Below are 12870 nucleotides of genomic sequence, written 5' to 3' on the forward strand. Positions count from 1 at the left end.
TGGTATACAGTATTATATACCAAAAAGAAAAAAAGCAGGGTGCCTGGGTGGCTCAGTCTGTTGGGGGCATTTGCCTTCAGCTCGGATCATGATCCCAGACTCCTGGGATGGAGCCCTGCATTGGGCTCCCTGCTCAGTGGGGGGGGGTCTGCTTCTCCTCTCGTCTCTCTCCACATACTCTCTCTCTCAAATAAATAAAATCTTTTTGTTTTTAAGGTACAGCATTCAAAACAATGTGATAACTGGCATAAAGATAGACATATGGCCCAATTGGATAAAACTGAAAGTCCAGAAATAAACCCATGTATCTATGGCCAGTTGATTTCAACAAGGGCGCCAAGAGCATTCAATAGAGAAAGAATAGTCTCATCAATAAATGGTGCTAGAGGGATCCCTGGGTGGCGCAGCAGTTTGGCGCCTGCCTTTGGCCCAGGGCGCGATCCTGGAGACCCGGGATCGAATCCCACATCGGGCTCCCGGTGCATGGAGCCTGCTTCTCCCTCTGCCTGTGTCTCTGCCTCTCTCTCTCTCACTGTGTGCCTATCATAAATAAATAAAAAAAAAATTAAAAATAAAATAAAATAAAATAAATGGTGCTAGAATAGCTGGATATCCACATGCCAAAGAATGAAACTGGACCCGTACCTCACTCTAATTAAAAAATTAACTCAAAATGGGTCAGTGACCTAAATAGAAGAGCTAAAACCATAAAATTCTTGAAGAAAACATAGGAGAAAATCTTAATGACTTTGGGTTTGGCAATGGATTCTAAGGACACCAGTAAGAATAAGCAACAAAAGAAAAAGTAGTTAAATTAGACTTCCAACAAAATAGAAAACTTTGTGTATCAAAAGACTTTATGGGGATCCCTGAGTGGCTCAGTGGTTGAGCATCTGCCTTTGCCTCAGGGCATGATCCTGAAGTCCTGGCATCTAGTCCCACATGAGCTCCCTGCATGGAGCCTGCTTCTCCCTCTGCCTATGTCTCTGCCTCTCTCTCTCTCTCTCTCTCTCTCTCTCTCTGTGTCTCTCATGAATAAATAAAATCTTTAAAAAATAATAAAAATTTAAAAAAATACTTTATCAAGAAAGTGACAACTTGCAGAATGGGAGAAAAATTTTTTTATTTAAAGATTTTATTTACAGGCAGCCCCGGTGGCACAGTGGTTTAGCGCCGCCTGCAGCCCAGGGTGTGATCCTGGAGGCCCTGGATCTAGTCCCACGGCAGGCTCTCTGTATGATGCCTGCTTCTCCCTCTGCCTGTGTCTCTGCCTCTCTCTCTCTCTCTCTCTCACTCTCTCTCTGTTTCTATGAATAGATAAATAAAATCTTTAATAAAATAAAGATTTTAATTACTTATTCATAAGAGACACAGAGAGAGGCAGAGACACAGGCAGAGGGAGAAGCAGGCTCCAAGCAGGGAGCCCGATGTGGAACTCGATCCCAGGACTCCAGGATCACACCCTGAGCCAAAGGCAGATGCTCAACCGCTGAGCCACCCAGGTGTCCCAGGAGAAAATATTTTCAATTCATAACACTGATAAGCGTCTAGTGTCCAAAATGTATGAAGAACTCTTATAACTGAACAATAACAAGACAAGCAACCTGTCTAAATGGACAAAGGACTTGAATAGGCATTTCTCCAAATAAGGTATATAAATGACCAGCAAACACATGAAAAGATGCTTATTAGGAAAAAGCAAGTCAAAATCATAATGCGGTATCACTTTATACCCCTTACCATGGCTCTAAATGAGAAAAAGAAAATACAAGTGTTGGCAAGGGAATAGAGAAACCAGAACTCTCATTGCTGATGGGAACATGTAAAATAGTCCAGCGCTGTGGAAAATAATCTGGCACGTCTTCAAGAAGCTGTAAACATAGGATTACCATATGACCCAGCAATTTTAGATATGTACCTAAAAGAATTAAGAATAGACCAGTATATGTACACAAATGTTCCTAGCAGCACTTCACAATAGCCAAAAGAAAGTAACAGCCCAAATACCCATCGACAGATGGACAGATTGTGATACATACGTACACTGGATTGACCATAAAGAGAAAGGAAATTCTGACACTTGCTACAACATGGATTAACCTTGAACACATCGTGCTAAATGCAATAAGCCAGGCACTAAAGAGCAAATATTGTATGATTTTACTTATGTGTGGTACCTAGAGTTAAATTCATAAAGACAGGAAGTAGAGGTTACCAGAGAATGGGAAGAGAGAAGGAGGAGTTGTTGTTCAGTAGGTACAGAGTTTATGTTGGTGAGGATGAAAAAGTTTTGGGTAGGTACTGGTAATGGGTATACAGGACTGTGAATGTATTTAATGCCACTGATTTACATGGTAAATGTAAATGGTTAAAATGGTAAATATGGTCACAAAGTCAAAAAAATAAAATATGGATATCATTACTGTTTCTCTTTCCTCTAGTATGCCATTAAAATTCCAAACCTACACTGCTTGTCCCCTAAAATGAAATCATGTGTCCCTCTATGTAATGTAGTATAACTAAGGAATTTGAGACCAAGAGATGGTCCTGTCCAATCAGCCACATGGCTCATAAGTAGAGAGCTAGAACTTTGGTTTTAAATTTTACTGCTTCACTGTCTTGTGGTAAGTCATCACTCCCTTTGGTATGTTCATAACGCTTTCAAAGCTAAGAAATTGGTTAATTTCTCCTAATAACATAGTTCTCAGATTTTCCTTTCCAAACACCATGATGAACAAATAATATGATAGTCACTCAACTATTCATCCTTATCACCTTTATACCTCAGTTCTTTCATTAAGCAGACCTTTATCTTAACAGCAGTATTTCTGTCAGAGAAGTTACATCCAGGATCTGTTATAGAATCTATATTGTCAGGATCCCTGGGTGGCTCAGCGGTTAAGCGCCGCATTTAGCCCAGGACTTGATCCTGGAGTCCCGGGATCGAGTCCCACATCGGGCTCCCTGCATGGAGCTTGCTTCTCCCTCTGCCTGTGTCTGTGCCTCTCTCTTTCTCTCTCTCTCTCTCTCTCTCTCTGCGTGTGTGTGCCTCTCATGAATAAATAAATCTTAAAAAAAAAAAAAAAAGAATCTCTACTGTCCCCTTCCTGTCTACACTAGAGTATGAAAAGGTAAAGCTATTTTTAGGACTCACTAAGAGCCTACTTTATGTATACAGTCAAGATGTTATACTGCCTTCCTTTATCAATCATACTTTTATTAGGTATTAACCTTCCTATTTTACATTTCTACTTAGAACTTCAAACACTGCCAACCACTTGGTGTCCCAGTGTCCACAGGGACTCTATGGGTGGGCCTTCTATTTTTGAGCATTTTCCCTTGTAGATAGAGGATATTGGTCTCCCTGAATTCTTCATAGATTGCACTACAATAATTGTCCATTTTCCCTGTTTACTAAGACCTCCAGTTGACTACCTACCAAAAAAGTCGAAATAGAAAGCAAAATTAAAAGCTCACCAGTCTGGATTTATGGATAATCCTTGGAAGTGCCAGGCCATGCTGTAAAAACAGGGCATGCCTTTACCTCCACGTTTGAAAATAGATTTTACAAGGAAAAGTGTGTTAATATTAGGAAACAAGAACTTTAAAACTACCAGGAAACCTCTAGAAAAGAGTATATAATTAATTTGATTTTTATACTATATTATTTTTAGGAAGATGGAACCATTTTGAAGAAGAATGGTGGACAGCAAGAAATAATATATAATATAATACCATTGATTATACTGGAAGAGCTTTAAAATAAATAAAAGAAACTTTAAAAATAATATTTTTTAAAATCTCTCATTTTTAAAAAATTATTTCTACTAGAGATAAAGAATGCCATTTGTTTTTGTCCACTGATTCTTTAGGCTAGTAAATGAGCAGCTACAGCGGTCACTTGATGATTGTCAGCACCGGCTCTCCAAGAAAAGAGATGAACTTGAATCAGCCCAAGCACAAATAAGCATACTGCAGGAAAAAATAGGTAAGCATTTTTAAATTTTGCTTTTGCTAAACCTACTTTATTTGGTCTAACAAACATTTCTCTTTATAGATAAACTATACCTTCAGATGACTTCGCAGAGTGAAGAGGCTCATGTAATGAAAAAGACCATTGATGTTATTGATAAAGAGAAAGACTTTCTTCAGGAGACAGTAGATGAGAAGACAGAAAAGATTGCAAACTTGCAAGAAAACCTGGTTAATAAAGTATGTGACAGCTAAATACCTTTATCCGGCATCTCAACAGAAATTATCTCATTCTCTCTTTCAAATATGTAAATTCCTAAGGCCTACAGCCTAATCTTCTAATATTCTTAAATTTCATTTCATGCCATTAATTTGGATCTGCAAAAGTTCTATTTATAGAGGCGCCTGGGTGGCTCAGTTGGTTAAGGATCCTACTCTTCATTTTGGCTGAGGTCAACAATCTCAGGGTTGTGCACTTAAGCCCTGTGTTGGGCTCTGCACTGGGCATGGAGCTTAAGGTTCTCTCTTTCCCTCTCCTGCCCCTCCCCCCTGCCCCATCACTCATGGGCACATGCCTTTCTCCCCAACCCCCCCCAAAAAATTCTATTTATGGAATGTAATTTTATCAAATATGATTATAGCAAATTCAAGGAAACAATTCAGGTTCTTAGAATGGGTAAAAGCATGCCAATATGTAAAGTATTGAGACATAGAAATGTTTACTTTGAAGCTTTCTTTTATAGAGTAATTTATATAAATGTGATAAATTATATAAATTCAAGTAAAGACATTTTTATATGAATGTTTTAGAATCATATTTTCATAATTTCTGTAGGAAAAAGCTATTGCTCAGATGAAGAAGACAGTCTCAGAATGTGAATCTTCTATGAAGTAAGTAATCAATGAAATGGCATCCAGCTTTTTTTAGAAAGTTTCAGTGAATATAGCTTATGTATTTAAGTAGCAATTTGATCATAGGTAATTTCTTTGTTCAGTTTTCCCGTTTTTGCTGGTGGCAGCATCTGAGTGTCTTCCATGAACATGCCATCCTCTTTAACTTTCTCCTCTCCATCATCAAATCTCAGTTGTTATGTCTGACTTGTTATTCTTTTCATACCTATTGCTCTTTATTTCTACCATAATTACTCTGTTCAGACCCTAATTATTAAAACTTGGATTACTTGGGATCCCTGGGTGGCTCAGCAGTTTAGTGCCTGCCTTTGGCCCAGGGCATGATCCCCGAGTACCGGGATCGAGTCCCACATCAGGCTCCTCGCAGGGAGCCTACTTCTCCCGCTTCCTGTGTCTCTGCCTCTCTCTCTCTCTCTGTGTCTCTCATAAATAAATAAAATCTTTAAAAAAAAAAAAAAAAACTTGGATTACTTTAGTAGCCAATCTGAAATTTGTTCTACATCAAAACCTATCTTGAATAGTTACACAATTTTACATTTTATGTCTAATCTCTACTTCAAGACAAAAGTCACTATTATTTTATATGCCTTTACACATTACATGGTAGTGGAGACTTAAATATTAAATAATACTTAACAATTGAATCTATTATGTTTTGCTCCTAATATTTTAAAGTCCTCTATTTAAGAAGAAAAAAAAAAGTCCTCTATTTTTACCTGACTTTTAGAATTATAAATTTATTTTATTACTATTTCCATATGATGATTGGTAGAGATCTAAAATATCTGCTTTACCTAATTTATCAGTGTCTTAATGCAGTATAATTTCTTGTATTCTTAGTGTACTTAATTCAGAGTACAGCAGTTTTCTTTTAAATGATTTACATTTTTCCAAAAAACTTTATTATTTCCACATCCTTTGTGTTAACAGCCAGATAAAGGAAACGTTGACTAATCGGGAGCGAGAAATAAGCAGCCTCCGGCGCCAGCTTGATGCAGCTCACAAAGAACTTGATGAAGTAGGAAAATCTAAAGAAGTGTCTTTTAAGGAAAACAGAAGATTACAAGAAGATCTGAATACAATGGCAAGAGAAAACCAGGTATGAGCACAATGCATAAACTTTGTTTTACTCCATATTCATTCTTTGCTAAATTTTAAAGCTCTAAATATGTTTTCTAAAATTTAATGATATTAATATGAACAACATAAATAATTCTTTGAGGGGAATTGAATTTATAAGAGTATTAAAAAGTATGGTTTAGAACGCTGCTGTATATCACAGGGTGTCTAATTGTTACAACTGTGGTCTCCTTACTATTTTGGTCTTTGTTATAAGGACTCCTAAAGCTGAGAACATTGTATTGTCTGTGGCAGATACCATTGTCACCCTCAACATCACTTTCAAGGCAAAGTGCTATGTTTTAAAGATCCATGATTTTAATTATTCACACATCCTTTCAACAACTTAGAGATATACCTATAAGTAAGTTAATATTTTAGAATGGCAGATACTGAGAAGTATCGGTTTTGTTTGTGCTGGTTTATTAAAGGATTACACTAAGAAGATAAATGATTTTCCTGTTTTAAATATTTTAAATTTTTTAAAAATTACTTTTAGTATTCAGTATAAAACATAGCGCTGATACATGAATTTTTTAAAATGACAACCCTTGAGCATAGCTAGCCCCATAATATAAATGCCAGATACGTGGTCAAGACTATTTGAGGGAAATGGGTGGTAATATTTGGTTAAAAAGTCACGGTCAAGAAAAACATGTGAAAATAACTCTTAGGAACAGTTTTCCTTTCTCCTACTCTTATTCCCCCAATTCAAAAGGAGCTTTTGAATATAAATAGAACTCATGGGGACCCCTGGGTGGCGCAGCGGTTTGGCGCCTGCCTTTGGCCCAGGGCTCGATCCTGGAGACCCGGGATCGAATCCCACGTCGGACTCCCGGTGCATGGAGCCTGCTTCTCCCTCTGCCTGTGTCTCTGCCTCTCTCTCTCTCTCTCTCTCTCTCTCTCTCTCTCTCTCTCTGTGGCTATCATAAATAAAAAAATAAAAAAATAAAATAAATAGAACTCATTAGGTGCCACATTTATTGTAGATTTATCTGTCTTCAATTCTCTGATTAACAGGAAATCTCACTGGAATTGGAAGCAGCAGTTCAAGAAAAAGAAGAAATGAAGAGTAGAGTTCATAATTACATAACTGAAGTGTCACGATGGGAGAGCTTAATGGCTGCTAAGGTATATAAAAAATATTTAGGTTGAATTTAAGACTGATAATCTAAAAAATATTTTGATGTGTGTTTATTCTGTCTCCTCATTTATTTATTTCTTTTCCTGTCTCTTCTCATAGATATTAAGATATGAGAGAGGAGATCTTGCCTACCGTATTTTTATATTTCCCCACAGATCTTACTTAGTATGCTGTCTGCACAGATAGCGTATGGTTCCTCATTAAAACAAAAATCCCAGTGTGTGTGTATGTTTATGATATGAGTATTCCAATGGATGACAGTTACTAATTTAGAAACAATTTACTTATACTTAAAACCAGGAAAAAGAAAATCAAGATTTGTTAGATAGATTTCAGATGCTTCATAACCGTGCTGAAGACTGGGAGGTCAAAGCCCATCAAGCTGAGGGAGAAAGTAGCTCGGTTCGACTGGAACTTCTTTCAATTGATACTGAGAGGAGACATCTTCGAGAAAGGGTGGAGCTACTAGAAAAAGAAATTCAGGAGGTAATATATTTATTTATCTTGCAATGACATTATTTAGTAAAACAATAACATTCAAAGATACTTTAAAGTGAGGTTTAAGCATTGATAAAGTCAAGGTCAGTGTAATATTTTATCATTAATTCTGATAATTTGCTTATGAGTATCATTACTTTTTTTAAATTGTAAGATGTACATAAAATCAAGTTTATCATTTTTTAGAGCACAGTTCTTGGCAGTTAGTATACTCACATTGTTATGCAACTGTCACCACCATTTCCAGAACTTTTTCATATTCCCTGATTGAAACTGTACCCATAAAAAAAAAAAAAAAGAAACTGTACCCATTTACACTAACTGCCCATTCCTCACTCCCTACCCCATCCCAGCCTCTAGCAACCACGTACTTTCTTTGTCTATGAATTTGACTACTTTTTGTGCCTCATATAAGTGGAATCATACAATATTTTTCTTTTTGTGACTGGCTTATTTCACTTAGGCTTAAGGTTCATGTATGTTGTAACGTGTCCAAATTGCATTTCTTTTTAAGGCTGAGTAATACTCCATTGTGTATATACCTCACATTTTCTTTATCCATTCATCTGTCAATGGACATTTCATTTGTTTTCACCTTTGGCTGCCAGGAATAATGCTATGAACATGGATATACAATCTGTTCAAGTCCTTGCTTTCAGTTCTTTAGGATATACCTGGAAGTAGAATTGCTGAATCATGATGATTTTTAAGTTTAGCATTTTCAGAAATTGCCATACTTTTTTCCTTAAGGAAAACTATAATGAAAATATGAAAGTGGCTTTGAAATATGGCAATGAATAAAGGCTGAAAGAATTTTAAGTGCTTGATAGAAAAATCCTAGATTGCTTTGAAAAACTCATTGGTAGAAAGATGCACATTAGAGAGGATCCTAGTAAGGGCTTAGAAAAAATAGCTAGAGACAAAACTGCTGTCATTTACAAAATACATAAATTTTTAACAGAATTTTTCCAGGAATCTTAATGTTTCTTCTAGTGAGGTCTCAGATGCCATTGAGGAACATGTTATTGGATATTTATTTATTTGTTTGTTTATTTATTTATTTTTATTCATGAGAGACACAGAGAATGGGAGAGACACAGGCAGAGAGAGAAGCAGGCTCCATGCAGGGAGCCTGATGTGGGACCCAGTTCTGGGACTCCAGGATCAAGGCAGATGCTTAACCACTGAGCCACCCAGGCGTCCCAAGAGAGAAAATCTTCAGCAAGCTCCATGCTGAGCTTAACATGGGGCTTGATCTCACAACCCTGAGATCATGACCTGAGCCAAAATCAAGAGTCATAAACTCAATAGACTAAGCCACCAATGTGCCCCTAGAAGAACACAGAATAAGTGATAAACTTGGATATTTAGCTGAGAACATTTCTAAGCAAAGTGTATAAGGTGTAGCCTGGTTTCTTTTTGCTGCTTATAGTAAAATACAAAGAAAAGAAATAAGTGAGAAAGGAGCCAGGTCTTACCAAAATACCAACAGCATTTTCCATAGAACTAGAACAAATAATCCTACATTTTTAAAAATATTTATTTATCTTTTTACTTTTTAAAAGATTTTATTTATTTATTTATTTATTTATTTATTTATTTATTTATTTGAGAGAGAGAAAGTGAGAGCACAAGCAGGGGGAGGGGCAGAGAGAGAGGATAAAGCAGACTCCCTGCTGATTAGGAAGCCTGACGTGGGGCTCAATCCCAGGACCCCGAGATCATGACCTGAGCCAAAGGCAGATGCTTAACCAACTGAGCCACCCAGGTGCCTCCCTAGATTTTTTTTAAGATTTACTTATTTGAGGGAGACAGGGTGAAAATCTTAAGCAGACTCTGCTCTGAGCACAGAGCCCAATACACAGGGTTCAATCTCATGACCTTAAGATCCCAACTTGAGCCAAAACCAAGAGTCGGATGCTTTACCAACTCTGCCACCCAGGTGCCCCAATAATCCTAAAATTTGTATGGTACCGCAAAAGACCCCAAAACGCCAAAGGAATCTTGAAAAGGAAGAAGAAACCTGGAGATACCACAACCCCAGATTTCAAGCTATATTGCAAAGCTGTAGTAATCAAAACAGTATAGTACTGAAACAAAAAACAGACACACAGATCAATGGAACGGAATAGAGTGCAGACATAAACCCATATTATTCTATCACATAGGAAGCAAGAATATGCAGGGGGAAAAGACCGTCTCTACAACAGATAGAACCAGGAAAACTACACAGCTACATGCAAAAGAATGAAACTTTCTTACACCATACATAAAAATAAACTCAAGGGACACCTGGCTGGCTCAGTGGATGAGCATGTGCCTTTACCTCAGGGTGTGATCCTGGAGTTTGGGATTGAGTCCCATATCTGGCTCCCTGCAGGGAGCCTGCTTCTCCCTCTGCCTATGTCTCTGTCTCTCTCTCTCTGTCTCTCATGAATAAATAAATAAAATCTTAAAGAAAAAAACTCGAAATGGATTAAAGAGGCGTGCTTAGGTGGCTCAGTCGGTTAAGCATCTGCCTTTGGCTCAGGTCATGATCTCAGGGTTCTGGAATTAAGCCCCATGTCAGGCTCTCTGCTCAGCAGGAATCCTGCTTCTCCCTCTTTTTCTGCCCCTCCTCCTGTTTGTGCATTCTCTCTCTCTCTCTAATAGAAATAAAATCATGGGATCCCTGGGTGGCGCAGCGGTTTGGCGCCTGCCTTTGGCCCAGGGCGCGATCCTGGAGACCCGGGATCGAATCCCACATCGGGCTTCCGGTGCATGGAGCCTGCTTCTCCCTCTGCCTATGTCTCTGCCTCTCTCTTTCTCTCTCTGTGACTATCATAAATAAATAAAAATTTTTTAAAAAAATTAAAAAAAAAATAAAAGAAATAAAATCATTTTAAAAAATGAATTAAAGACATAAATGTGGGACCTGATTCCACAAAAATCCTAGAAAAGAGCACAGGCAATAATTTCTCTGACATCAACTATAGCAACATTTTTCTAGGTATGTCTCCTGAGGCAAGGGGAACAAAAACAAAAATAAGCTACTAGGACTACATCAAAGTAAAAACCTTCTGCACAGCAAAGGAAACTATCAACAAAATTAAAAGGCAACCTACTAGGGGCACTTGGCTGGTTCAGTTAATAGAGCATGTGACTCCTGATCTTGGAGTCATTAATTTAAGCCCCACATTTAAGTGTAGAGCTCACTTTAAAAAGTAAAAATAAAAGACAGCCTTCTGGATGAGAGAAGATATTTGCAAATGACAACCAAAAAAAAAACAATCCAATTTAAAAATAGGCAGAAATGGGGCACTTAGGTGGCTCAGTTAAGCGTCTGACTCTTGATTTCAACTTACGTTGTGATCTCAGAGTCATGAAATCAAGCCCTGCGTCAGGTTCTGCGCTTAGCAAAGAGTCTGCTTAAGATTCTCTCTGCCCCTCCCTGCTTGCTTGCATGCACTCTCAAAAAGGGGGGGTGGGGCAGAAGATACGAACATTTTTCCAAAGAAGATAGACAGCCAGCAGACATATGAAAAGATGTTTAATATCCCTCATCATCAGGGAAATGCAAATTAAAACCACAGTGAGGTATCCCCTCACAACTGTCAGAATGACTAAAATCTAAAACACAAGAAACAATGTTGGCAAGGACACCAAGAAAAAGGAACCCTCATGTACTATTGGTGAGAATGTAAATTAGTACAGCCCCTGTGGAAAACAGTTTGGAGAGTCCTTGAAAAATTAAAAATAGAATTACCATATGATCTGGTAATCCCACTATTGAGTATTTACCCAAAGAATACAAAACACTAATTCAAAAAGATACATGTGCCCTCTGATTCTTGCAGCATTATTACATTAGCCAAAGTATGGAAGCAGCCCTAGTGTCCATCAATAGATGAATAAAGAAATTATATACATACATATGTATAAAATGTGTGTGCATATGTATATGCACAATGAAATAATATTCAGCCATAAAAAAGAATGAATCTTTTCATTCTTGCCTTTACAATAACATGGATGGGTCTAGGGGGTGTAATGCTAAGCAAAATAAGTCAGAGAAAGACAAATACCATATGATTTCACTCAAATCATTTAAGAAACAAATGAACAAAGAAAGAAAGAGACAAAGGAGAAACAGACTCTTAACTCTAGAGAAACTAATGATCACCAGAGGGGAGGTAGGTGGGGGGAGGTGTGAAATAGGTGAAGGGGATTTGGAGTACACTTACCATGATGAGTACTGAGTAATGTATAGAATTGTGAATCACTATATTGTACATCTGAAACTAATATAATACTGGTGTGTTAAGTATACTAGACTTAAAATTTAGAGGGGAAAAAAGGAACCAGGTCTTGATGATTTGGAAACTTCTTAGCCTACTGAGTGTGCGCTGGAGACAGGCCAAGTGTGTGGCTCCACAGCCTCTTCGTGAACAGATAGATTAGGGATGTGACTCATATAGCCGATCAGTCACCCCCGTAGAAAGATTGCCAGCTTGTAATGACGGGGACAGAAACAAGGTGAAATGAAGGAAGGCTGTTGAACATCTGGGATCTTACCTGCAGAAAACGGGCTAGGAGTGTTACTTGGCTACAAATATATGTTCTCCTTTGAGAAGAGGGAAGAATGGCTCTGAAGGTAGCTCAGAGACCAGCAAGGCTGCAAAGGGCAGCTCAGAAGCAAATGGGGCTGCTGGTGCCACCACAGGCCCGGGGATGGAGCTACTCCCTCCTTCGTTCCAGAGTGCAATGCCACTGCCACTGAGGGCCAAGAGGGTGGGGCTGTAGCTGAAGGGTGAGAAGGTGGGGCCGCTCTAGCAGGCCCAGAAGACAGACCATTGGGGCACTGATAATTATTCTTAGGCCCTGAAACCAAATGGAATTTTCCTTGCTTGGTTACAAACTTACTCTGGACTAGTAACTTCTTCATTCCTTCTATTTTTTTCCTTTCATAGTAGGCCTGGCTATTCTATACCTGTTTCACTGTTGTTTTTGTAAGCAAGTAACTTGTTTGCTAGTGTCACAGATCTCTGGAGGGAGAATAGTTTTGCCCCTAGATGGACCACATCTAGAGTATTGCCTGCATCTAATTTAGATGATGCTTAGATGTGATTTTGGACTTAGAATTGATGCTAGAATGTTGGGATGGAGTGGATGTATTTTACAAAGGAAGGACATGAATTTTGGGGACCTAAAGAGTAGATAGAATTATGGGCCTTAAGTTATGTTGA

At 38.1% G+C, this 12870-nt stretch overlaps 1 protein-coding gene across 5 annotated transcripts in view; it reads left to right on the forward strand.

Moving 5' to 3' along the window:
• Window positions 1–12870, forward strand: part of CEP135 (centrosomal protein 135) — a 78360-nt gene that overhangs the window by 50407 nt on the left and 15083 nt on the right. For all 5 annotated transcript variants that reach the window (XR_007401713.1, XM_025435594.3, XM_025435593.3 and 2 more), the window contains exons 16-21: window positions 3873–3988; window positions 4058–4212; window positions 4808–4863; window positions 5815–5983; window positions 7024–7134; window positions 7448–7633. Coding sequence is in view for 4 of the 5 variants with exons in the window: in XM_025435594.3 (XP_025291379.3) it covers window positions 3873–3988; window positions 4058–4212; window positions 4808–4863; window positions 5815–5983; window positions 7024–7134; window positions 7448–7633 (793 nt within the window). In the remaining variant the exon portion in view is untranslated. The remainder of the gene's footprint in view (window positions 1–3872; window positions 3989–4057; window positions 4213–4807; window positions 4864–5814; window positions 5984–7023; window positions 7135–7447; window positions 7634–12870) is intronic.

Source organism: Canis lupus, chromosome 13, assembly GCF_003254725.2.
Source record: "Canis lupus dingo isolate Sandy chromosome 13, ASM325472v2, whole genome shotgun sequence".
Taxonomy (NCBI): Eukaryota; Metazoa; Chordata; class Mammalia; order Carnivora; family Canidae; genus Canis; species Canis lupus.